Source organism: Oryctolagus cuniculus, chromosome 15, assembly GCF_051225735.1.
Source record: "Oryctolagus cuniculus isolate XC-2025 breed Fujian yellow rabbit chromosome 15, ASM5122573v1, whole genome shotgun sequence".
In the NCBI taxonomy this organism is placed as follows: Eukaryota; Metazoa; Chordata; class Mammalia; order Lagomorpha; family Leporidae; genus Oryctolagus; species Oryctolagus cuniculus.
This window is the reverse complement of record NC_142881.1, coordinates 15,893,359-15,919,349: the sequence shown is the minus strand read 5'-3', so window position 1 is coordinate 15,919,349 and position 25,991 is coordinate 15,893,359. Positions and strand designations below refer to the sequence as shown.

The 25,991-nt window shown below is 55.5% G+C and overlaps 1 protein-coding gene across 7 annotated transcripts in view; it reads right to left on the bottom strand.

Annotated features, from left to right (window-relative positions):
* The window catches only part of AFAP1L2 (actin filament associated protein 1 like 2), a 113,295-nt gene that overhangs the window by 2,691 nt on the left and 84,613 nt on the right, over positions 1-25,991 (bottom strand). For 4 of the 7 annotated variants that reach the window (XM_051823656.3, XM_008270545.5, XM_089314315.1 and 1 more), the window contains 13 exons: positions 25,729-25,819; positions 23,472-23,555; positions 20,434-20,639; positions 19,053-19,232; positions 15,692-15,781; positions 14,158-14,245; positions 13,285-13,389; positions 11,757-11,968; positions 9,894-10,039; positions 2,718-2,829; positions 1,853-2,101; positions 1,603-1,774; positions 1,241-1,396 (listed from right to left, as the gene is read on the bottom strand). In XM_051823656.3, coding sequence (XP_051679616.2) covers positions 1,241-1,396; positions 1,603-1,774; positions 1,853-2,101; positions 2,718-2,829; positions 9,894-10,039; positions 11,757-11,968; positions 13,285-13,389; positions 14,158-14,245; positions 15,692-15,781; positions 19,053-19,232; positions 20,434-20,639; positions 23,472-23,555; positions 25,729-25,819 — 1,891 coding nt within the window. The remainder of the gene's footprint in view (positions 1-1,240; positions 1,397-1,602; positions 1,775-1,852; positions 2,102-2,717; positions 2,830-9,893; positions 10,040-11,756; positions 11,969-13,284; positions 13,390-14,157; positions 14,246-15,691; positions 15,782-19,052; positions 19,233-20,433; positions 20,640-23,471; positions 23,556-25,728; positions 25,820-25,991) is intronic. The other 3 variants (XM_070057183.2, XM_070057181.2, XM_070057186.2) reach the window with 1 other exon arrangement.

Genomic DNA, 25,991 nt, shown 5'->3' with positions numbered 1-25,991 from the left:
TCTAATGGAACACACGTCCTCAACCTGGTGCACCTGTACCAAGATTCGGTGACATGGAGGTCCTGGGATGCTATCGGGAAAGGCAGGCACCACTGCATTCGATACACAGCGTGAGTCAACAGTCTCCAAGTACAGACGAGTTCTGAGTTTGATGTCAACCCTTTTCAGAGGACAAGCAGGAGCAGGGGCCACCGTGTAAGGGAAACTTGTAGAGGAAAAAGTGCAGAAAATTTGCTGATACTTTTGTGGATTGGAGTTAGAATGACTTTCTTGTGAGCTGTGACAGTAACCCAGAATCTACAGGGTACAGCTGCAGCGAGAATGAACTAGAGTGACAACTGCCCTCACCCACCTGGACTATCCAGGAGAGGAGAGAAAGGGCTAGAAGTGCCTGGCACCTTGGCCATGGCCCCGGCGTGGTTTACGGACAGTCACCGCTGAGCCTCTGCTCCAGTTCATCAGCTCACATGCTAGCGGGTCTTGGTGGGGTGGACGGGAAGTCCAGTGGCTACTTGTCTTGCTGTGAGCTAACCAGAGCCAGCCTGCGGAGCCCTCAGAGACAGAAGGTGCCCATTCAGAGAGGCAGAAAGCAGATGGGTGTCCGGGGCCAGGAGGGCTGGGGACTAGGGGGAGTGGCTGCTCAGACACACGCTTGCTCTGAGGTCGGCTGTGGGGCTGGGTGTATAGCTCTGAATGTTCTAAAAGCTGATCTGTACACTTTAAATGGGCCAACTCTATGCCATCCAGAGTGCATCAGCTTTGGCTCTGCCGCACCCCCAAGACCTTCCTTCCCCAGTCATCTGATGAGCTGCTCGGAGTGCAGCTGCATTTGTCCCCAGACCTGCTCTGCCAGTTATGCTTGTTGGTGCAACTCTGCAACTGAAATACTCCAGGAGCCCACAGTTCCTGCACCTCCAAGGATCAGAGACGTTTCAGTCGCCACAAAACAGCTGTCAAATGATACAAGGGGGATTTAGAAAATACAAGGACACAGATGCTACAGGGGTCTTCAGTTTCTGTTCGCTTTAAAGAAGGCTTTGAGAAGCCCAGGGGGGCTCGTGCAGAGAGGAGATGCCAGGCGACTCCAGGCACTGACCCAGATCTCAGAATCTGGTGCCAGGTCTTGGCATCCCATCTGACAATGGGCCCAGGAATGAGAGTTGGCTTTAAGCGACTTCTAGAGATTTCACAGACCACCTGCCGGTCCTGTGGCCACCAGGTCGGGGAGCAACGGCCTCACCTGTACATTTCAGCAGGGTCTCCTTCAGTTCCCGCTTCTCCTTCCGGAGCTGAGCCAGGTGGCCCCGGATTTCCTCCTTCTTCCTCTCCAGCCTCTCCTTCTCCTCCGTGTACCTCTTCACCTCGGCCTCCGTCCGGTTCTTGCCAAGCTTGATCTCTGCAGCCCGAGAGAGGAAGCCTCAGCGGGGCTGGAGCATGAGGGCTGCACCCAGCCCACTCCCGGGGACCACCGAGAACCCGTGGCTGGGGCAGAAGAGCAGCTCCGACGGCCAGGCGAGCCTAGCAGGGAAGGGAAGGAGACTGCTGGGGGAGCTCGGGCCAGCGTCGACACCGTCTGAACCTGCTTCCCCATCAGACAAGCACCTGCACTGGTCACCCGCAGTCTGTCCTTCGCAGGGGGGCTGCTACCGGCCGGGGTGGCAGCCACAGCATCGGGGCAGCTCGGGGGGAAGGAGATTCTCTGCTGCTCAGTCTGGATTTTGACAGGAGTGATTCTCAGGGAAGCGTCCTCAGGCTCCACGCTCTGCAGCTGCCTCTGTTTTGGAAGAAGCAAACCCGACTCAGCTTGGTGCAGGGAGGGGGCCCGGCTCGCCTGCTGGGGGATGGGCTGTACCTGCTCCTCCAGGCTCTCTGGGGATATCACACAGCAGGGCTCCTCTGAGGCAGAGCCTGGACTCGGGGCAGCAGGGGGGTCCTCGCCCTGACCATCCAGGTGTGGAGACGTGGGGGAGGCGGCCCGGGCCTGCACCCCCCCGGGACTGTGCAGGAAGGACTTGATTGGCGTGAGGTCTAGGTACACTCGGTCCAGCTCACTCTCACTCGGGGCATCTGTGGCAGGAGCGGCTTCCTCGGCGGGTTCCACCTGCAGAAAACAGGTGCAGTCACCGTTGCCTCCACGCCCTCAGCTGTGGCAGAGGCACCGACCTGGCCTCTAGGCTCTGTGCCCACTCCATTCTGGAGTTAGCGGGGAAGCTCTCTTCCTCCGGGGGAACTCCACTGGAATCTTGGATGTGTCACCCAAGCAGCGGGGTGGGTGAGACCCAAGACACCCTACATCCCTGAGCCTTCCCCACCCATGACCGTGCAAACAGTAGTACCTTCCTCCATGGTGACTGGGACTGACCGCGTATCTATCTACGTGAAGCCCGTAGCACAGCAGAGTTCAATGCCCAGGACGTGGGAGTTGCCACCTACACCACCTGTACCCCTCAACCATCAACCTGGACCTCAAAGGCTGAAGGAGTCCTGGATCTCAGACCCCACACCACATGGCCCACCCAAGCGCAGCCAGCCATTTCACCGAGTGAAGCCCCCACCAGTGAGCAGCACAACTCGTGGCACCTTAGCGTCCACGCTGCTGACCTTGTAGGTGACTCAACCCACTCCAAGACAAGTCCATGAACTCTGGCATGCAAGCCCTGAGCCCTGGCAGGAAGAGGACTGGCTGGCCCCAGGCCGCTGACCGGCAGGATCCTTACCGCTGCTGTGAGCTCTGACGTCTCCACGTCATCATACAGCTCCTCCTGGCGCTCGTGGCTGGGCAGGCCGTCAATGTAAGCGTTGGGCTCCGAGAACTTCCTCTGCATCAGTCTGCAACACAGCCCGACACAGGACAGGGCCGGTGAGCACCAGCCTCAAAGGCCTCCTAGCGGCGACAGGCGCCCCAAGAGCCACTGCCGCGTGCCTGGGGTCCTCCCTCCTCGCCCAGCATCTTCCTCCTAGAACTCTGGGATCCAGACTCCCCTCCCAGAAACACAAGCTTCCAGGGCCCCATCCCCCTCTGCTTAGGATCCCTTTGTCATCTTCCCTGGTTCCCTGCTTTCAGAATCTCCTCCCAGCGACAGTAACCTCATCCCCTCTCATCGTCTTGTCTTCGTGATACACCCAGCAATGCACAGGCGGGCAGTTAGCCCAGGTGACTGTCGAGCGATTACATCCATTCCATACACAGGAAAACAGGCCCGGGATTTGCAAGATGGCCAAAATGGGGAGCCCGGTGTCTTCCTCCTGGACAGCCCTGGCAGCAAATACTCCGTACGTGGAGGAAGATGGAATAATGGGGACTTGGAAGGACCTGGTGATCTGGGATGGCAGCGCACACAGGGAGCAAAGCCAACCAGCAGCTTAGACCGGGCCCCACAGCAGGGGGTGCCCACGCTGCAGGGGGAAGGAGTAGATGGGAGAATCACAGCAGGGCCCATCTGCACGAATGCCTTCCCTGCTGGAGTGGTCCAGACAGCACTTCCAGGAGCCCAGGAAGGAGAGCTGCCTGGAGAACCCGGGGTTGCTTTGATGCAGAGACGCACTCCCTCATATCGGCCACAGCACAAGCTGAAGCAGTGTGGCTCCATCTTGGCCATCGTGAAGTGCCCACACGTCTGGGGTCCCACAGACACTCGACCACATTAGCAAAACAGTCACCTCAAAAATCCAACAGACCTGCAGGACAATGGTAACCCTAGCACCCTAGCCAATGCAGCACTATAAAAGGTGATACAAAAGGGCAAAGTAGGGACACTGTCCCCCTGCCTCCACCAGGGCATCACTCACTGCCACCAAGGCCCCCACACACTGGGATTCCCACCCAGGGTTTCTATGAGCCTGGCCCAGTGCGCCCACCGCTCCTTGGGACTGCATGTGCCTGGCCTGCTGCCAGTACCACTCCTGCTGCTCCAGCCCCTTCTCGAGAACAGCAGAGGAGGGTGTGCACGCCACTCTCGGGGCTCTGGTCCCTCCCTCCAGCAGGAGCTCACAGCCCACTCCCAGCGCCAGCCCAGTGTGCTCCCAGCACCGTCCCTCTTCCATGGCTCTCGCCTCCCTCTCAGTGGGGGGCTAGAACCCTACTAATGCTACCACTGACTACTATGAAAAGCATGGAAAGGGCGACCACACGCTGGTGTCCAACTGGAACTAAACCCAATTAGCCTACTGAACTCACACCTGAAGACACGTTCAGGAAAAAGCCTTCCATCTGCTGCTTCACTCCCCAAATGCCACAATAGCCAGGCTGAAGCCAGGAGCTTCTTCCAGGTCTCCCAAGTGGGTCCAGGGGCCCAAGGACTTGGGCCATCTTCCTCTACTTTCCCAGGTGCATTAGCAGGGAGCTGGATTGGAAGTGGAGCAGCCAGGACTCAAACCAGCATCCGTATGGGATGCCAGCAATTCGAGCAGCAGCTTAACCTGCTACATCATAATGACAGCGCCTAAAGCCATCCTTTAATAGAAACCACTGATATTCCAGACATGGCAAACATCAACCTAGGGACACAACAGCTACCAAAGGCAAGACAACATGATGCTCCAAACAGCATCCAATAACGCTTGAGTACCAGACTCCAAAGAAAGGGAAACTGATGAAACACCTGATCAAGAATGCAGCAGAACGATTACGGGGCTACTCAGAAGAGAATATAGAGAATTACACGGAATTAGGAAATCAGTGCATATGAATGCACTACTTATCAGAGATCTTGAACCACACAGAAGCCTTAGAAATGAATTCAGCCAAATAAAAATGGCAACGAAAACCTCAAGAGCAGACTAGGTCATGAGAAGAAAGAATATCTGAACTGGAAGGCACATATTTTGAAAGATCTCAGATAAAAAAAAAATGAGCATGCCCTCTGACGCCTTTGGGGTGCCATCAAATGAACACATATTCAAATTTTGGGAGACCTCCCCCAGTGGAGATTAGGGACAGAGGCATAAACCTATTTGATGGAATAACAACTAAAGACTTCTCTAATCTGGAGATTTTGACATCCAAATACAGGTGACTCCCAGGACCCCCAAATAGATACAACAAGAGAAGATCCTCACTGTGACGTATGTACTTAAACTCTCAAAAGTCCAACATGGGGCTGGCATTGTGGTGCAGTGGGTTAAGCCACTGCCTGCAATGCCAGCATCCCACGTGGGTGCTGGTTCCAGCTCCCTGCTAATGTGCCTGGGAAAGCAGCATAAGGATGGCTTAAGTGCTTGGACCCCTGTACCCATGTGGGAGACCTGGAAGAGGCTTCTGGCTTTGGCACAGTCCAGCTCTAGCCATTGTGGCCATCTGGAGAATGAATCAGCAGATGGAAGATACCTCTCTCCCTTCTCCCTCCATAACTATGCTTTATAAATAAATAATAAATAATCAATCTTTGGGGGGAAGAATACAACATAAAAAGAATTCTAAAATCTGCAAGAGTAGCACCAGGTCACTTTTAAGGGAACCCCCATTAGGTCAACAGATTTTTCAACAGAAATCTTGCAGTCCAGGAGGGAATGGAATAACACATCCCAAATTCTGAAAGAAAACACAATTACCAGACAAGATTACTCAGTAAATCTTTCAAAATGAAGGAGAAATATACTTTCCAAAACAATCAAAAACTGAAGGAATTCATCACCACCAGAATGCCTTACAAAAGCGCTTAAGAGAGTCTTCCACACAGAAAGAAAGCTGAGAATATAAAATCCACTAGCAAAAGAACAAAGAATATTCAAAATAAATTTTAAAGAAAAAATGACAGGACTAAGTCACTATCAGTGATAACCCTGAATGTAGATTAATGCCCCAGTTAAAGGATGCAGACTGGCTGGAAGGGTTACACAAGACTCAGTGATAGGCTGAGCACAAGAAACACACACAGAGGCAAAGCCAATGGATAGAAAATCCAAATGGAAACCGGAAGTGAGCAGGAGTAGCTATCCTTAAATCAGACAAAATATAGTTTAAGACAAAAATTGTAAAAGACAAAGATGGCCACTACACAATGGTTAAAGGTTTAAGTCAACAAGATCTGATGACTACATGTATACGCACCTAAGCAAAGGAGCACCCAATTTTATAAAACAAACATTTGGATCTAAAGGGAGAGAGAAGCTTCACTACAGTAACAGTAGGGAACTTCAACACCCCGCTTTCATCAACAGATGCGTCACCCAACCCTCCACCCCAAAACAAATAAACTACACTATAGACCAAGTGGACCTAGCAGACATTTATAGAACATTCCATTTAGCAACTGGAGAACACACATCCTTTCCATCAGCACATGGGGTATTCTTTAACATAGGGCACATATCAGGCCACAAAATAAGGCACAACAGATTTTTAAAAAATATTTATTTGAAAGTCAGAGTTATACAGAGAGAGAAGGAGAGGCAGAGAGAGAGAGAGGTCTTCCATCTGCTGGTTCACTCCCCAGATGGCCGCAATGGCCAGAGCTTTGCCAATCTGAAGCCAGGAGCCAGGAGCTTCTTCTGGTCTCCCATGTGGGTGCAGGGGTCCAAGGACTTGGGCCATCTTCTACTGCTTTCCCAGGCCACAGCAGAGAGCTGGATTGGAAGTGGAGCAGCCGGGAATGGAACCAGCGCCCATATGGGATGCCAGCATTGCAGATGGCGCCTTACCTGCTAGGCCACAGTGCCAGCCCCTGGGACAACAGATTTTTTAAAAACTGAGCTCAAGTTTCTGAACACAACGTAATAGCATTAAATAGAAATCAGCAACAATGGGGCTGGCATGGTGTTGCAGCAGGCTAAGCTCCTACCTTTAACACCAGCATCCCATATGAGCACCAACTCGAGTCCTGGTAGCTCTACTTCTGATCCAGCTCCTGGCTAGTGCACCTGAGAAAGCAGCAGATAACGGTCCAAGTACATGGGTCCCTGTCAGCCACGTAGGAGACCCAGATGGAGTTTCAGGCTCCTGGCTCCAGCCTGGCCCAGTCCTGGCCGTTGAGTTATTTGGGGAGTGAACTAGCGGGTGGAAGACAGATTTCTCCCCCACCCTCATAACTCTGCTTTTAAAATAAAATAAATTGTTAAAAAATCAGTGACAAAAGAAACAAATCATACAAATACACCGAGACTCAACAGCATGCTCCCTAGTGTACAAAGGGGCACTGAAAATAATAGGAGATATAAAAATTCCTTAAAACTAATGAAAATGGAAGCCTAGAGCTGATGCATACAGCAAAAACAAGTGCTAAGAGGGAAGTTTACAGAAATAAGAACCTACATAAAAAACACAACTATCAATTAGCAACCTAACAATGCATCTTAGAGCAGAAATAAATGAAACAGAAACTTTAAAAAAAAAACAATGAAATGTCGATTTTTTTGGAAGAAACAAAATTGATAAACCTTTGGACTGGGAAAACAGCACAAAATCAGAGATGAAAGAGGAACTGTTACAACTAACACCACAAAGATACAAAAGAGCACTGAGCTGTTATAAATAGCTGTACACCACAAACTGGAAAACCTATAGGAAACAGATACATTTCTCAGCATCTAACATTTATAAAATTAGACCATGAAGACACAGAAAACCTGTGCAGACCACAAACGAGTACTAAAACCATCAGGAAAAAAAGTCTCTCAACAGAGAAAAGCTTACAGTCAGATGGCTTCACTGCTGAATTCTACCAAACTTGTAAGAAATAATAAACACTAATTCTCCATCTACTCCAAAAGAACCAAAAAGGAGGGAACCCTTCCAGACTTTTTCTACAACACCAGCGTCACCTTGATTCCAAAATTAGACACAGATGTGACAAAAAAGCTACAGCCCAGTACCCCTGGCGAACACAGATGCAAAAGTTCTCAAGGAAAGTATTGGCAATTCACATTCAGCATCATATCCAGACGCTCATTCGCAACGATCAAGCGGGATTTACCCCAGGAATACAGGGATGGTTCACGATATGCAAAAATCAATAAACAGGACACATCACAGCAACAGAATGAAGCATAAAACTCATACCGTCTCAACAGATGTAGAGGGAACAGTAGCATTCAACATGCATTCATGATAAAAAAAAACACGTAGCAACATGCAACATGATAAAGGCCATATATGACAAACCCACAGCCAACATCACACGGAATGGGGAATGGCTGAAAGCATTTCTACTAAGATCTGGAACCCGACAAGGGAGTCAACTCTTACTACTCCTATTCAATACAGTATTAGAAGTTTTAGCTCAAACGATTAGGCAAGAAAAAAAAAATAAAGGCATACAAATTGGAAAGGAGGAAGTCAAACTGTCCCAGTTTGCAGGTGACATGATTCTCTTTCTCTGTCACTATGCCTTTCAAATAAAATAATTTTTTTTTTATTAAAAAGACAAATGGGGCCAGCATTGTAGCATAGCAGGTAAAGCCACTGCTTGCAGCATCATTCCATATGGGCACCAGTTTTTGTTCCAGCTGCTCTGCCTCTGATCCAGCTCCCTGCTGATGGCCTGGGAAAAGCAGCAGAAGATGGCCCAAGGGTTTGGGCTCCTGCTACATGCAGGGAGAACTGGAAGAAGCTCCTGGCTCTTGCCTTCAGCATGGCCCAGCCTTGGCCATTGCGGCCACATGGGACGCAAACCAGTGGACGGAAGATCTCTCTCTCTCTCTCTCTCTCTCTCTCTCTCTCTCTCTCTCTCTCTCTATATATATATATATATATATATATATATATATATAACTCTTTCTAATAAACTATTTATTTATTAAAAAAGACAAATGCTGGTGAGCATGTGGATAAAAGGGAACCCTTATATACTATTAGAGGAATGCACATTAGAATGGACATTATGGAAAACACTATAGGGCTTCCTTAACAAAACCTGATCTACCACATGAGCCAACCATCCCATCCTCGGTATATTCCTGAAGGAAATGAAATCACAAGAGAGCAATCCCTGTACGCCTGTGCTCGATGCAGCACCATGGACGACAGCCAAGCTAGGGAATCTGCCCGGGGGTCCCTCGGGGAGGGATGGATGCAGGCAATGTGAGCTCACACACAGTGGGATGTGATTCAGCCATAAACAGGAACGCAGTCCTGCTGTTGCAGCAGCATGGGTGGAACCACAGATCACGTTACGTGAAATAAGTCAGGACCAACGCTGCACCTCGAATGTGGAGCTGAAAACAAGTCGGTCCTCAGCCATTACTAGAGGCTGGGAGGGGTGCGAGAAGGCAGGATGGGGAGGAGGGGGCTCCTGGGTGGACGGGTGGGTGTCCCACCTGTTCTGCAGCACAGCTGGGGCACTCAGCTCGCAGTGGGGAATTCGATGCTGTGTAAGGAACCGGGAGAGCGGAGCTGGGAGGCTCCAGACACGGAGGAAAGAGAACAGAAAACCTGGGAGAGACCAGGCTGTGGATGTGTGTGCTACGGCACTGCACCCCACAAGAGAATTTTATAAAGCTAGCTTTTTTAAAAAAAAAAAAGAAAGAACACGTTGCACTTCAGTGGCCCGGCCCGCTCCCACGGGTACCGACTCTGCCACCTGCCCTAGGACCCTGACTCGCTCACTGGAGGCAGAAGCCCTGCTTATCCGGGTCTCAGGGGGCTCCAGGGTGGGCCTGTGGGAAGTGCTGAATTGACAGGAGGGGCAGTGCAAGGTCAGGAAAGGAACTAGTCCTGCCCTGGGGACTGCAGAGCACCCAGCCAGAGCCCAGAAGCTCATGGCCAGGCACGGCTCCCAGCTCTCAGCCGGGCCTCCGGAGGTAGCTCCGCGTCCTCAGGCCTCGCCTCTTCCTGCCGTGGGGCAGAGCAGGCCTGGAGCCTGTGCGCTCAGTGGCCAGCCACTCTGGCTGCCCGGCAGCAGGTCTGGAAGCCCGGCTGGGCACGGGAGGGTGCGGGGAGGAAGGTCCTTCATACTCACAGGAGGGAGTTCTTGGCTGCACTCACGATACAGGAAACCCTGTCGGCGTCCACATAGTCGTAGGTGAACTCTTCCGGGTCTGTCTTGGAGCCGGACTCGGAGAGCAGGAGGCCCAGCCAGTGGCCCATCTCCTCCGAGGACTTGGCCTGAAGGAGTGGGAGAGACCAGAGCAGCCTGTCACACCTGCCCTTGCCCCCAGCAAGCCTCAGAGGCAGTCGGGGGGCCAGGCTCCCTCCCCAGTAACCTGTCCAGTCACCGACATCTTGGTCCCCCCTTAACGATGCTGCGGACATGCCACAAGCATTACGTGGCTTCCAGACAGGGTTCGAGGAGGGCTCGATCACCAGGCAATGACTACTAACATCGTTATCTGTTCAGAGTTACTAACTCCTAAAACAATAGTGCCACCAGTAATTTGGGTCCATACTTCCATTTGCAAGTGATCACATGCCTAAACCCACACATACCAGACTGCCTGGGCCTCTGCTGAGAATTAAGGCCCCATTTCTTTCTGAAGTCCAGAAGGTCGGGGTGCCCTAACACCTTTCACCAGGCGGACAAGCTCTGCTGCCTCACCAGCTAAGTGCCGCAGAGTCTGGGGGTCGGTTCTTTCTCAGGAGACAACGCGTGCTACATAAAACCCACAGCGGGGACGTCCCTAACAGTGCCAGTGTTGTTTCTTGCCTTTACGACAAGGAACCACCACAACAAAAAACACCCCTGAGAATCCTATAAAAGCTACAAGTTTCTTTTCATGAGAAAAGTGGCTGATACCTCATGTCACCCCACACGGCTCTACCGCCCCGAATGCCACACTCTGCCTTCCAGTTGGTTCCCTCTCCCATTCCTTTCCATCTGGGTTTCCCAACGTGGCCTTTCACACTGTAGCCTCTCACCATCTCTGCTCCAGGCAGCTGCGGCAGGGCCGGCTCTGTGTGTCCCTCCTGGTCCCCCTTCCACCAGCCAGTAGCTGGAAGATGTGTCTCAAACCCCGGTCTGAGCATGCACCCTCCCTTGACATCCACCAGGGGCTCCACTGTGCCTAGGATCCACCCCCCCCCACACACACACCCCACACACGCATTCCCTCTCACTCTGCCAGTAACTGTAGGCAACGAGTGGGGTGATCAGCTGAATAACATCACACCCTCAAACGAGAAGCTACAGTTCCAGGAGCACAGGCAGCATCTCGTCTCTTGCTCTCTGGTTCACCGTGTTGCACTGAGTTGACACCAGTATCTGTCAATGAATATAGATGAATGAGCTTGTCCCTGGGAAGCAACTGCTTTGTGGGCCTTTTCACCACCAGAGGGCAGTGTTAGATCAAACTTGGGATGAAGACCCCAGAGACAGGACCCAGTGCAGGGGAGTGAATGGGGCAAGACCTTGGGCTCCGCCTGCCCCGGCTCATTGCAAGGCATTATGTCACCTCTTATTTTTGTACATGCACCATCCCATCACACAGGGTGGGGAGTGGAGAAACGTCATTGTATTCCAAAGCTCATTCTGCCAGCCAGATCCGCCCTGGGCTCACCAGGCCCAGCGGCTCTCCCTGTCGGTCACACATACACAGCAGCACACCCACTTTCCGTCTCCAGAAGCCTTTCCAGCCACTCAGGGAGTTATAAATACTCCTGCCCCAAGAGCAGGAAGCGGCTCATTGTCCCACTCCTATGGCACAACCACCCTGAGGTCAGAAAAGGAATGGAAAGTTTAAAACACACACAATCCCGGACAAAGGGAGTCACAGCACACGGCTCCATCGGTCCTGCCTTGCTGGGACTACAGCTGGAGGCGGGCAGCCCGTTGCAACGATGGCCACCCCGTAGTTTCCCTACTGCCTGTCCCCCGGGCCAGCCGCACCTCGAGCTTGGCCAGCTCCTCGCCGTTGTGCAGGATGCGGAAGGAGTAGAGGTGGTCGGGGCTCGGGTCTGGGACCACCTCACAGCCCACCAGGCTGAGGGGTTGCTGGGCTGCCTTGCTCCGGTTCCGGTCCTGGTAGAAGTGCAGGTGACTGCCCCTGACGGAGCACCAGCGTGACTTCCACTGGCTGTTCACCAGCACGTTCAGATAACCTGCAGGGGGAGAGGCGGAGACAGGGCAGGCGGGGTGAGGCTTCCGGTGGAGGTGCACCTGCGGGGGCGGGGCTCCAAGACTGCAGGCACCTGTGGGAGGGTCCGCGAGGACCTAAAGCCACAGCTGTCCAGGGCTAGTAGCACCTCTGGGCCTCCTGAGTTTTCTCTAGAGTCTTTTTTTTTTTTTTTTTTTTTTTTTTGACAGGCAGAGTGGACAGTGAGAGAGAGAGACAGAGAGAAAGGTCTTCCTTTGCCGTTGGTTCACCCTCCAATGGCCGCCGCGGTTGGTGCGCTGCAGCCGGCGCACCACGCTGATCCGATGGCAGGAGCCAGGTGCTTCTCCTGGTCTCCCATGGGGTGCAGGGCCCAAGCACTTGGGCCATCCTCCACTGCCTTCCCTGGCCACAGCAGAGAGCTGGCCTGGAAGAGAGGCAACCGGGACAGAATCCGGCACCCCAACCGGGACTAGAACCCGGTGTGCTGGCACTGCAAGGCGGAGGATTAGCCTAGTGAGCCGCGGCGCAGGCCCTCTAGAATCTTAATTCCAGAACTTATGGTGCTTCTTCTATCTCACGGAGACTGGGAATCTCGAAGCGCATTTTCTTTCTTCCTTTGCATAGCAGCTGCAGGCGGGCAGCACAGCTCTCCTGGCCTTGGGCAAAGGCGCCCTCCAGAGGGCAGTGACCAGGCCGTGCCGGTATACTGCATACTCCAACACACATACCTCGACCCCACTCCACCCCGCAGCCCCACGTGCTCATGTGGTGGGCTGACATCCCTCTGGCTTGCCTCTCCAGGCACACTGGCTTGCAGAGTAGACACCTGGTGCATGCTAAGTGGCTGGTGGCCACTCCAGACGTCAGTCAGGATGAACTATAGCAACAGGTGAAAGTGACAGCCGCCTCCCAGCCCAGCCCAGCCCAGCCCAGCGTGGGACACATGGGCGTGTCATGGCTATCTCTGCATCCCGTTATCCTCACACCACGGTAGCAAGGGGCAGAAGGAGAGCCCAGGGCTACCATGCAGATGCTGCACACACCCATCGCAGCCCTCTGGACCTAAGGGTACTCTGGGTGCACTCAGAAGTTCCCCAGGTTGGGGGAAGAAGAGCAGCTGTGTTCTCTCCGGCCCTGCCGGGGGTCGCAGGGCCCCAGGGGCATGTGTGGCTGCTATGTAGACCTCCGGCAGGATCCGGGCTCCCAAACCATGCTCTGAGCTCTCAGCGAGCCCTGACAGCCCCTGCCTCGCTTTCTGGGGCCAGCTGCAGCTGCCCAGTGTGGGAGCCCTCAGGTCCTGGGGGCAGCTACGATTCTTACTCGCTGTCTCCAGGGATCTCTCCGGCGGCTCCAGGGAGGTGGACTTCTTCCTGCCCAGGTTCATGAGGTTGCTCAACCTGAGGCCAGCAGAGCACTTCTTCTTGACTGTGGAGATGACAGAGAGGGTGGTCAGCATCGCACTGGGCTCCTCGAGCACCCTTAGCCACTCCTACCACATCCACTCACCCCGTTACATGTGCACACATACATGTGCACACACATGCCTTGTCCATTCCCACATCCACACATCCCTGTGATACACATGTGTGTGCACACCTACACACGTGCCTTAGCCATTCCCACATCCACTCATCCTGGCACATACACCTGCACACATACCTGCTTTAGCCATTCCCATCACATCCACTCACCCCAACACACGTGCACACACACATGCCTTAACCATTCCCACATCCACTCATCCCTGTGATACACACACGCGCACACACACATGCCTTAACCATTTCAACATCCACTCATCCCAACACATGCACACACACACACACACACACACACACGTATGCATCTGCTCCCCAAACTGGGATGCCCAGGCTCTAGAGGGAACAGCAGCTTCCTCTGGGATAGGTAAGCACCTCAGGATCTTAACACACTGCACTGGCCCCAGGAGACTGGAAATAGGGGTGACAAACAAGAAGGGCTGAGAGAGATTCTATTTCCAGCCTCTTCAGGAAACCTAACTTCAATTTGGCCACCTCTCCCTTGTTCCTGGATCTCTCCAGGGCAGTATTTCCAAGCAGCTTACACACTGGAAACCATGTTACAATGAGTAACCTGGATCAACCAGGAGGCCAGTCGCACCTGCTGGGAACCACCCCCTCCCCCGCTCACGGACAGGAGCCACGGCATCATTACCATCTTTGGTCTCCGGGATCTCAGGCTGGTAGCCGTCCATGGGGCCTCCACACTCGGAAGCCGACAGGTACTTCTCTGCTATATCTGGCTGTGGGTGAGAGAGAGAGATGAGCAGGAGCCACTGGCTGGGAACGGTTCCCTTGGAGAAATAATCAATGGCTCTCGGGTAGAGTCCGGGGGGCACCAGACCAAGCCCCCACTGGCACCCAAACTGCAAAGTCCAGGTCAGTGGCAGGGCACTGGCTTAGCAGCTCCCTGGGGCTCTCGAGAGCACCCACCTTCACCCTCCCTTCATGGGGTGCCCTGCCCCAGCTCAGAGCACCTTCCCATCCCTAGGCCAACATCTCATCTACAAGTCCTCCTAAGGGCTGCTCCTCCTCCTCAACGGTGGCTCTGATGCCGGTGGGAGGGCAGCTAGGCAGCCCCAGGGAAGTTGCCTCCAAGCTGGGAGCCACCCAAATCGGGAGCGCGAGGCGACCGTACAGCAACCCACCGGCCTCCGGAGGGGAGTATGCCTCGTACACGTGGGTGGACCACGAGTCCCGTCCTGACTCCCACACCCTGCAGCCTTGGCCGGTGCTCTGAGCCTCACTCCCATGCATGCCGGACAGGGACGATGCCCAGTGTGCATCTGCAGGGCTGCTGGGGACTAGAAACAGTTCCTAGAAAACTGTAGCTGCCACCGCTGCTAACACCCAAAGCATCCAGAATGTTCTGCCCAAGCCTCCTCTACAGGGCCTCTGGAGAGCCGGCTAGGGCCTCCCTGACAAGAGGCTCACAAGCCCTTGGTTCTCATCCCCGTTAGGAGCACTCAACTTCAACCCCAACCTGTGTTTTCCCATCAGTGCCCAAGGCGTGAACGAAAACAGTAAACGCCTCCACTCCAAGTCACTCTCCCGGGTTGTGGCCTCTCCCCAGGGCACGGCCAGTGCGTGCAGGGAACTAGGGCCTCCTCCCTGCCAAGCCCTCTGTACCTCTTGCTTTCCTCCCTGCCCAGGACGAGTACCCCAGGAGGAGACCCAGTGACCCTGTAGCTGTTGTGGGCATGCCTGGAGTTCAGGGACGCCCCTGCAGAGACTCAGGGACATGAGCCATGGCCTTGCATGCACACGAGGCTCCTCCCGCAGCTGGCATTCAACCCAGCTTCAGCGATCTTGACTCTTAAGGTCCCGCCAGGTCCCGTGCAGAGGAGCAGCCAGGCTGTTTTGGTGGTGGTGGTGGTTGGGTGGGGGGAGCAGCCTTGCGATGGCTCCCCTGGGAATTAGTGGGGCAGCAGAGCCACATAGGGAACCCTCCCTGCTGGGCAGTCACTCTGGCTCCCTAACACTTCCCCCTCAAGCAAGAAAGCACCTGAGGACCACACCAGCTTCATCCATTTTCCTGCCAAGCCAAAACTGCTTCCCTCATCCAGCCAGTGTATCTTCTTACTCTGTGGGCTGAAATTCAGAAATGCGGCTCCCAACTCCTCACTTTTGGCTGTCACGGGGAAGGAACTGCATGCTTCCCTGTCCCCCCAGGCAGGGCAAAGACTTACCTTCTGGCCAGGCGGGCGCTGGGCATCCGGGGTGTACTGGTTTCCCTCGGACGCCCCCTCGGAAGGCAGGCCGCTCACCTCCTGGATGACCTGAGGCCAGAGGAGAGCGATCAGCACAGGCCAAGGTCCCCGAGGCCCTCTGGCCACCACGCACAGCCAGAGTGATGCGGGAGATCTGGCAGCTGGGGAGGGGGGAGATGTGCCACTTCTAAGGAACAGAGAGCCACATCCATGCCCGCCAGGACCCCTTGTGGCCTGGGATGCAGCCGGGCAGGCCTTTCCTGCAGGCCCTGCAGCGTCCTGGGGCAAAGCCACCCCTCGACTCCACGAGCCCCCTCCCTGCCACCATTCCAGGCAGGGGTGCGTGGGGAATGCCTGCTTCTGCTGGGTGGTCCTCTGGCTTTGGGGGGGGGAGGGGCCGTGGGACTCTCACTGCCTGCTCCCCAGACTCATCTGCTGTCACACCAGCTGTCCCCAGGTCCACGACCCCCCACCCCCCACCGGCACTCAGGGCTTGGGCCGCAGGCAGAGGGAAGGTCAGAGGCAGCTCTGATGTCACTGCATGGCGAGGATGGCAAGGTCCTTCCCACTTCTGAGCCAGGGGCCACCTCAGGGATCTCGGGGGGGGGGGTGTCTCCCTGGACATGCACAGGTGCTCCGGAGCCACAGATTAGCAGACGCAACTTCAAAGAGCTCCCTTTTCAGTGTGCCTCGCGCAGTTTGTGGCAATGTGTTTGAAATGAGAACAAAGAACAAAAGGAAGGGCAGCCAAGGAGTCGTGGAAAGTTCTAGCATCTCTCACTCTGGGGCCCACTCTAGCTCGGGACTTCGGTGCACACTGGATATGCAACCCAGCACCACGGGAAGGGGCGGGTGGCTGGGATCTGCAGACAAGCCAAGCCACCTCAGGTCTAAGCGTCAGTCACCACCTCTGTAAGACGGGCACTCATGCACAGTGAGGTCTCAGACGGGGCAGGCCGTGCACCACTGTCCTCATTAGTCTGGCTGAATACATGCAGGCCCCTGCCCAAGGGAAGCGCCACCAGGCCAGGAGTTCAGGCTCCAGGGCTTTAGGGTACGCACTGGGTGGGTGGGTGGGTGGTGACGGGGTCTGCCTCTCCAGAGAAGCCCTGCCTGGTGTCCTCCTTTTCCAGGACTCTCACCCAGACTCAGCACCTCCCAGTCACTACCATCCCCCTACCTTATGCTGGCACAGGTGTGATTACGTGGGATTGGGACGCAGAGGCCCAAAGGAAGGTAGGCAGGCTTGACCAAGCTCCAGGAAGAGAGCCCTCGGCCCCAGCTGCCCAGCTCCTGCAAGGGTGGCAGCTTCTCCGAGCTGGGCACGGACAGCCAGTGCCACCTACGTGACCCGGGAGGACGATTCCCTGCAGAGGCTGGACAGGTGGGCCAAGCCGCCTGAAAGCCTTCTTGTCTGGGGGTCTCGGGAGGAGGGCGTGAGAGTTTGAGGCAGGGAGGGCTGGGGGTTGGGGGAAGTAACCATGAGTCTGAGCACTTGGACAAACAGCGCTGGGAACCAGGAGCAAGAGCAGTGTGTGTGTGTGTGTGTGTGTGTGTGCGTGTGTGTCTGCATGTACGTGTATGCAAATGTGTACGGGAATGCACAGTGAGGGAGGCTGGGGGGGGGGTTGGCATAAGGACTGGAGACCTGGGCAAGAGAGGCCAAAGTCCAACCAGAGCTCTGGGTCTGAGTCTGCTCTGCAACCCAGGACCGACTCTTCCCTCTCGGAGCCCTCAGCGCTCTCACCTACACCAGCCAAGTTCACAGAGCACTCAGTAGACTCCAGGGACAGCACTGGAAGGCACTGTGTGTGCAAGAAGGTACCCATCCAAGATCATTCAGCTAAAAAAGGGTCAAGTCAGGGTTTGAACCTGGAACCCTGGCTCTTAAATGCCCAGGCTTGGCCTTCTGGAGCTAACATGCCCCCAGAGCCCCCTATGAAGAACCCACAAGCAGTGCAGGGGCCTTTCCTGTTCTATGTCATTCTCTTTAACCACCTGAAAAACGTGCAGTAGGGACTGATGCACCTGCCACCTCCTCCCAGAAGCTTGGTTCCGCCAGGCCAGTGATTCTCAAGACATTTAGTGGGTTCACAAAAACAGCCCACCTGCTCCAAATCAGGGGTGCTCAGTGTTCAAGGTGGCCAGAGCCCTGGGCAGGTACTGTTTTCAGTCATGCTTTAATAAAGTAGGCCAGGGAGCCAGTGCTATGGCATAGCAGGTAAAGCCTCCACCTGTTAACGCCAGCACATCCCAAATGGGTGCCGGTTTGTGCCCCAGCTGCTCCACTTTCAATCCTGCTTCCTGAGTGGCCTGGGGACAGCAACAGAACATGGCCCAAGTGCTTGGGCCCTGACACCCACGTGGGAGACCTGGAAGAAGCTCCTGGCTTCAGCCTGGCCCAGTGCTGGCCATTGCGGCCATCTGGGGAGAAGACAAGCAGATGGAACGTGTGTGTGTTTGTGTGTGTGTGTGTGTGTGTGTATGTCTCTCTCTCTCTCTCTAACTCTGAGTTTCAAATAAATAAGTCCTTAAAAAAAAAAGGCCAGGTCTGTTTCTGATGGGCCCACCCCAGTGCTTATGCTAGCCAGGGTGGCAGGCAGGGCGGGATGGGGGCAAGTCCAGTGCTCCTACAATGGCAATGCATTTGCATGGTCACAGTGTGGAGGGGCCAGCAACTAGGAGGGGAAAGGCCTCTCATAGACCTCACGAGGGGCCTGCTGAGTTTGAAGACACTTCTGGAACTGTGGGTCCCTTTCCTGGTGCAAACCTTACACCTGCTGGAATCATCAAGCTCATCTTGAACCTGGGGCAGCTGGGCACGTGCCCAGGAGCTTCTCCATCACCACACCTTGGCTGAGTGCGGGCAGACGTGACCATGTGTGTCTGTAGTGGCAGGAAAGCCAGCACTATGGTCAGCCAGGCCTAGGACAGGAATCCAATGATGCCACTCACTTGACAGGTGGCCTTGCTTGGTTGCCTCTGCCCTCGGAGCCTTAATCTCCACTCCTATAAAATGGGTACATTCACATTGCCCACTACCCCCAGGGTGGTTAGCTGGTAATCTGGTAAATACGAAACAAATGGCAGTGGCGTCTGTTGTTTTCCACTAAAGAGATAGGGGTGCCTCACTAGAAGCAAAAAGGCCAACAGAATCCAGCCACAGCCACGTCCAGGCCGCTGAAGATTCAGACTACGGGATAGCACCACCCTCACCTCCATGACACCGATGCCACTGCTTAGACCACAGCAAGCCCCGGGGACCCTGCACCATCGACCGCAGCGTGGGAGCTAGAACTCCGGCAGCCCCGGGCCGCGCCCCTGCTCCTGGGGCCCTCACCCTGAGCCACTGCTCGGCTTGGTCCCTGCTCTGCAGGCCCAGCACGATCACGTCGGCGTTCATGGGCGTGATCTTCAGCTTGTGCTCCTTCTTGCGCACTTGCTTCTCCTTGTGCACCACGCTGCTGCCCAGCAGGTTCACGTCCAGCTGAGGGCTGTGGTCCTTGGAGGATTTGTAGCACTGGGAGGGAAGAGACGAGAGAATGCTTGGCCAGGGGGGCCGAGTCAGGCTCTGCAAAGCCGGGGTCGCAGGACACTGCAGGACCCCCTGGAGCACGACTTTACCCCCAAACCAGAAGGCTGGACACCGAAAGGAGGCCCAGAGCCTTGACCTTGACCTTAATCAACAGCCCTTGCCCTCAACATTGGATTCTCTCCGTTCCCTTCCAGCCTCCTTCTCACTGCTGCAGGGCCCTGGGATAATCCAAATGGCAGGTGCTTTCTCCAGCCCTGAGGGGAGGGGTGCTCCCGGAGACACGCATGTGCTGGCTGATGACATCCCAGCCAACATGAGCCTCATGGATGAGGGGGAATCCTGCGAGAGGATATAGCCTGGGGACGTCGCAGCCATCTGCGTGCACGCCATGGAGCTCATGGGACAGCAAAATCACCTGGTGACGCAGTCACAGGGCACATCCCTGTCGTTCGTGGGAGCGCATCTGTGTCTCCCACAGACGCAAAGTGGAGCAATCACTTCCTGTTCCCCACCTCTCTGCACCCCGGCTTCCACAGCAGACCACCCCCGGGGTACAAGAACCAAGCCTACTGCCTGCCTGGTGGGGAGGATGCCGAGTTAGCAGAGAGGAGGGGCTTTCTGAGAGCACTGGGCCCCCCAGCCGCTCGTTTGGAAAACGGGGTCCTTACCATCGTAAGGGGTGCAGAATGGGACCACCTGAAACAACATTTTCACAGAGCAGCGATGCAAAGGTATTTATGAGAATTCCGTGGGAACTCAAGGCAGCACATGAACTGAATTTTAATTTAAAACAACAGGAAGCAGGACTCTGGTCAGAGTCAGGGCTTCTGATTCCTCCGTGAGACTGGACTTGGAATCGGTGACTTGAAATAGCGCAGGTCTGGGGAGGGGCTGATGACAGAGTGGGGGTGGGGGAAGCCTGACTCGGCTCTGGTGCTCGGGACACAGAGAAGGGATGGGAGGGGGGTGCAGAACGGGTCTGGCTCAACAAAGGGTGTATGGACGGGGTGGGTGGGGGGCAGCGGTGGTCACCACCCTGCTTTGAGAGCCTGATGAAAATGACCAGGCCTCTCCAGTTCAGGAAAAACCCACTCGTCCCCACCCAGAATTCCCGGTCAGGGAGAAGTTCAAGTCTCCCACCATGGAAAGGCCCTCAGCCCCATCCCCCCATGGAGAACACACTGACCAGGAGCCGGGTGTCTCTGATGACGCACAGCTGCTTGGCCCACTGGCCCAGCCACTTCTTGCGCCACAGGAAGGCGCAGATGCGGGCGTCACGCATCAGCTCGATGCTGGCCTCGGGTGAGGGCCACTGGTAGGGGGCCGCCTTGCCCTTGCTGCTTTCCTCTTCGTCGTAGGACTCATAGGAGCTGCTCACAGCCTCCCCGTCCTCTGCAAGGAGAACGGGCTCGGTCAGGGGCCCAAGCAAGCATGCCTGGTGGTGGTCAGGGTCAAGGTTGGAGATAGGGACCAGCAGGAGGTCTTCCCAGGGCCTGGCTGTGCCGTCAGCAGGCCACCCGCCTGCCACCCCGTCTGGTTTTTGCCAGGGTCAGAGGAGGGCGCGTTCACTCCGAAAAGCCAGCTGCAGGAAATGAGTTTCTGGAGACGGTGGCCGCCTTCCCATCCCTAAGGACCCCTCTTGGTCAAGGCGCTTTTTAAAAACCCGCTGTCATCCTTCAGAGTCTGTCCTCTGTCCCCTTTGCCTTCCTCTGCCCCTGGCAACCAACCAACCTCTCGTTCCTGCTGCTTCCGGAGTCCCCACACTCAGCAGGCACCCGCTGGGCACCACCTGCCTCAGTTTCCCGCCTCTGCCCCCACTGCCCTGCAAGAGCTCTGCTCCCTTCTGCAGGGTGCGCTGCTCTCTGCAAGGCCAATCAAAACCATGTGAGCATAATCAATCAATCAGTCCATCAGTCAATTGGCCAGTCAAGTGATCAGTCAGTCAAGCAATCCCTGAAAAAGCAGGGCATGGAGGAAAGGGAACCAGCGCAGGATTCCTGGGCTCAACTGAGGCTCTGCATGGGAACCCTGTCTGCCACAACCCTGATCCTCCGTCTGGATTTCCCACGGATGGGGAACTCACTACCTCCATTCCCTCCCTGGGCAGCCCTAACAGTTAAGAGAAGGGCCCATCACCTACGATCACACACAGCAGTCCCAGACGGCCAGCTCATGGGCCCTCTGTCTCCCCAGAAAATCCCAGAGCCCCCTTCTAACTACATGGTTCCTGTGTGCCATGGAAGCAGGACCACCCTTGGATCTGACTGCAGGAAACCAGAACAAGGTCACCACTAGTTACTGTAGTGCCAGCGCCAGCGAAAATGCATTTTATTTTGTTACGATACTTCCAGAAATAACACTTTGAACATGTCATAGTAGTTTTCTTCAAAAGCAGTGTGTTGATTCCCCTCTTCGTGGCTTAAGACAAACAGCTGCCCAGTTTATAATTTTCTGCTTATTGAACAGATGAAACAGCGCATGCCACCCAGTGGGGCCCTGGTCTCTCGTAGGGCAGGCCTGTTAGGGAGCAACGTGGCAGCCTGCTTAATGGGCCATAAAACACCCACCCTCTGGTCCAACACTCCTAGTTCTGGGAGCTTCTCCTAAGAAACTAGTGTTTTGGCCAGCGCCGCGGATCACTAGGCTAATCCTCCGCCTGCCGCACCGGCACACTGGGTTCTAGTCCCAGTGGGGGTGCCGGATTCTGTCCTGGTTGCTCCTCTTCCAGTCCAGCTCTCTGCTGTGGCCTGGGAAGACAGTGGAGGATGGCCCAAGTGCTTGGGCCCTGCACCCGCATGGGAGACCAGGAGGAAGCGCCTGGCTCCTGGCTTCGGATCAGCGCAGCGTGCCGGCCGTAGCAGCCAGTTGGTGGGTGAACCAACAGAAGGAAGACCTTTCTCTCTCTCTCTCTCTCTCTCTCTCTCTCTCTCTCTCTCTCTCACTGTCTAACTCCGCCTGTCAAAAAGAAAAAAGAAAAAAGAAACTAGTGTTTAAAGCAACGGGCGAGAGGAATGTTCCACGCGAGAGAGGACATTCACGCAAGTGCTGATCAACAGCAGAAGGTTCCGGCTCAGCAATGAGTGACTTCCTTCACGGAGCACACCATGCAGCCATGGTCAATGACAACTCTGCAAGCTGGTCTGCAAAGCCAGATCCTCAGATGTGACGCCCCACGAGAAAGCACAACTAGAACAGCCCACGTGGACAGGGCAGCTCTAGAGGGCAACAGAGGGAACTTGAAACGGTCGATCTGATAGGGTTCTAGGACTGGTGATTTTGTCCGTATTGCATTACTGTACAGGAAGTGAAGGGGCCGGCACTGTGGGACAGTGGGTTAAGCTGCTGCCTGTGATGCTGGCATCCCATGTGAACGCTGGTTCAAGGCCCAGCTACTCTGCTTCTGATCCAGTTTCTTGCTAATGCACCTGGGGAGGCAGTGGAAGACAGCCCAAGTGCTTGGGCCCCTGCCACCTACATGGGAGACCTGGATGGAACTCTAGACTTCTGGCAGCAGCCTGGCCCAATCCTGGCTATTGTGGCCATTTGGGGAGTGAACCGGCAGATGGAAAATCTCCTCTCTCTCTCTCGCTCTAAGTTTGTCTTTCAAGTAAGTAAGTCTTCAAAAAAAAAAAAAAAGTAAATGAAATAAAAATGACATAGTATCACCAGGCTTCTTCCTTCAGGGACACAAATGATCGGAGGGAAGCGACACGGTACAGCGGGAAGAAACTGGCTGAGTCCCCGCTGCTCTGTGCATCTGCGGCTGCCCCGTGTCCCATGGAGAATCCCAGCACCTGCCCATCCTCCTCCACGGGGCACCTGCTCACTGAGTTGAGACAGCACATCTCAGGAGCTGGAGTCGCTGGAGAAACGCAGGGCAGACGTCCTAAAAATCTTCCTGACCCTGAAAGGGTCCCGGCACACCACGCGTGGCGGGTGTTCTGAATTCAGATCCCCGGCTTCCAAGGTCGAGGGCCAGGGTGCAGCCCCATCCCCATGTCCTGCAGGACGTCCTGGGAGCCCAGGGGAGAGAGCCATGCACACGCGGGGACTTCCAATCACGTGTCCCAAAGCCACACGCAGGGGGTCTGTGGAAGGCAGCGTAAGTCACTCATCTGGAAGAATGACACACGGCCGTGCACATGCAGGACACATGCATGTCCCCAGGGCAGGCACCCATCTCTGAGAGCAAGCAGGCAGCAGGCAACTCCGGCTAAGCAGTACCCAAGGTGATTGTGGCGTAAATGACTCCTTCGGGCACCTGCACCCATCTGGGAACCTCAGTAGGGAGAACTCGGCCAGCATGACCTGCACGATGTCCAGAGGCACAGAGGCAAGAGGAGAAAGATAAGATGAGGACAGGGACCTGCCCAAGAGCAGAGACACAGAGAGACAGAGAGACCCAGGCACGGCCACAGGGTCCCCGCAGCTAGTGCTGGACCTGGGGGGTGGGGTGTGCTCAGCAGGAGAGGCCACAGCCTGGCCAAGGATGTCATTTCCCAGCCCTCTTTCTGCCCAGAGGTGACCACGTGACCACCAGTCACCCACAGGACACGGGCAGAAGTAATGGCGCCCCTCCTGGCTGGCACTTCCAGGAAGCTGATGGGATCTCTGCTGTCTCTCTGCTGAGTCCTGGGGGTCCCTGGGCTCCTACCTGAGAGACAGCAATACCCACGCTGACTGCTACGTGAGGGAGAAACAGGTCTCTGCCGAGTGATCAGAAACTGAAACTGGGGTCACTTATCACAGCGCTGGCATCACCCCAGCATGAGACATTATAAGTGGCACGTGTGACATCTCGGGCATGCACAGGCCACCAGGGCGATCACTCAGCATCTACTCGGATGGGGACCCAAGCCCAGGGCAGCTGTATGGGGCAGGGGATACTACTGGGACTGCAGGACAGAAGCCCACACAGCTGGCCTTTGGCAGGAAGTAAGCTAGCTGGCTGTGTCAACCATCGACGCCCGGGGCTGGACCCTGGCCCTCCTTCCTCCTACCATAGCATCATGCCTGCTGCCCAACCAGGTGTGGGGTTGCAGCCAGCTGGTCACCCAAGTGCAGCCCTCCCTGTGTGCCAAGTGTGACCACTTCTCCCCAAGTCACCCCGATTCTGTTGGAGGCAATGCACCCCTGCCTTTAGCACACTCTGGATTTCCTCGTTCATAGAGCTTCCTGGCTGTCCGGGCAGCAGCCCCTACCTACCTAGCCCTGGCTACAGCCAAGGTGAGCCACAGTCAAGAGACAAATCCCAAGAAGCCCAGTCTCTCTGACCACTTGTTTTTATCGAGATGCGGTGTCTGTACCACACACAGGCTCGCAGGTGTGTCCAGGAGGCAGGCCCCGGCAGGTGCAGGCCACGCCCGAGAGACAGACCCGGGACACACGGAGGTGCTCACCGCGTGAGTCACCGTTTCCAGCTTCAAGACGCGCCTGGACACAGTGCCGCGCCCTGGGTTTTGGTCTGATGTCACAGCCCCCACGTGGAAATCCACCTTCCCCAGGCTTCGAACCACTGGCCAAGGACACAGAGTTGCAGCGTGAGCCCCGACCACAGAGGCCGGTCACCCAGTGCCCGGGCTCAGTCGCCGAGCAGCCTTCCCAGGGCCTGCAGCCTCATTCGGAGAGAAGCCAAAGCCCTCAGTGCAGCCCCTCTCCTGCCACTCCTCCTTACTCACCTGCTCCTGCCACGCTGGCCTCCTGGTCGGTCCTCAAATATGCCAAAAGCTCTCCTGCCTCAGGGCCTTTGCGTATCCTGTGTTTTCTGGAAGGTTCTTCCTGCAGGGCTCTGCAGACCCAGTCCCACCTCATTCAGGGATCCAACCAAAGTCTGACCATCACGGAGGCCTTCCCTACCTGTCTAAAGTCACCACCCACTCCTGCTGCTGCAGCCTAGCCCCTGTTTCCTGTTCATCCTGACACTCACCTCTACCCACAGCATTCTAGCTTTACTTGCTGTCTGTCTGCCATCCCTGAACCTGAGTGGTGGGATGGCTGGGTGCGTGTCCCTGCCTCATGGTGGGAGCGCATTGCCAAGAGCCCATTGAGACAACGTGCACCCTGAATAAGTCTCAGCCTGACCTCCATTTCCACCGCTTACCAGGGCGGCAATGCCCTGTGGCCCACGCCTCTCCTCCGCCACTCTCCTGTGCTCAATCCAGCAATGTCCAGACGGAAACACAGAAAACGTCAGACACAGGAAAGCTGCCCTCAGGTGCCATCCCTGCCTCTCTGCAGGGGGACAGGCTCTGCTGTCAGTCTCAGCTCCTGCGCAGACTCAAGGCCAAATGTCCTGTGGCCAGTGCTCCACTTGGGCCATGGTCTCTGCCAACAGCAGCCCAGCCCAGGCCTCGCAGCCCAGGGTGAGCACGCTGGGCCCGAGCAGGTGAGTCGGGGTCGGGGTTGTCCTCTGTCATCCATCAGGAAGCAGTCCGTGTCCCCTCCCCCCAATCCTACCCCCGCCCCAGAGGCTGGGACGCACCATTGAGGGACACGTCATATGGCTCCGCCTCCTCATAGTAGCCCTCCGGGGACTCGATCTTCGGGACAGTGAGCTGCTTCCGTTCTGGAATCTGTGGCGTGAACAGATAAAACAGGCAACTTCACTTACGATGCGCTGGAAGCAACCTGCAGTTAACCCTTTGGGTGGGACGAGGCAGAAGCCCAGAGGAAAAGCATCTAACTTCGAGGGAGAATGTGGCAAATCACGACTCCATCTGTCACCCAGGCCACAGGCTGCAGTGC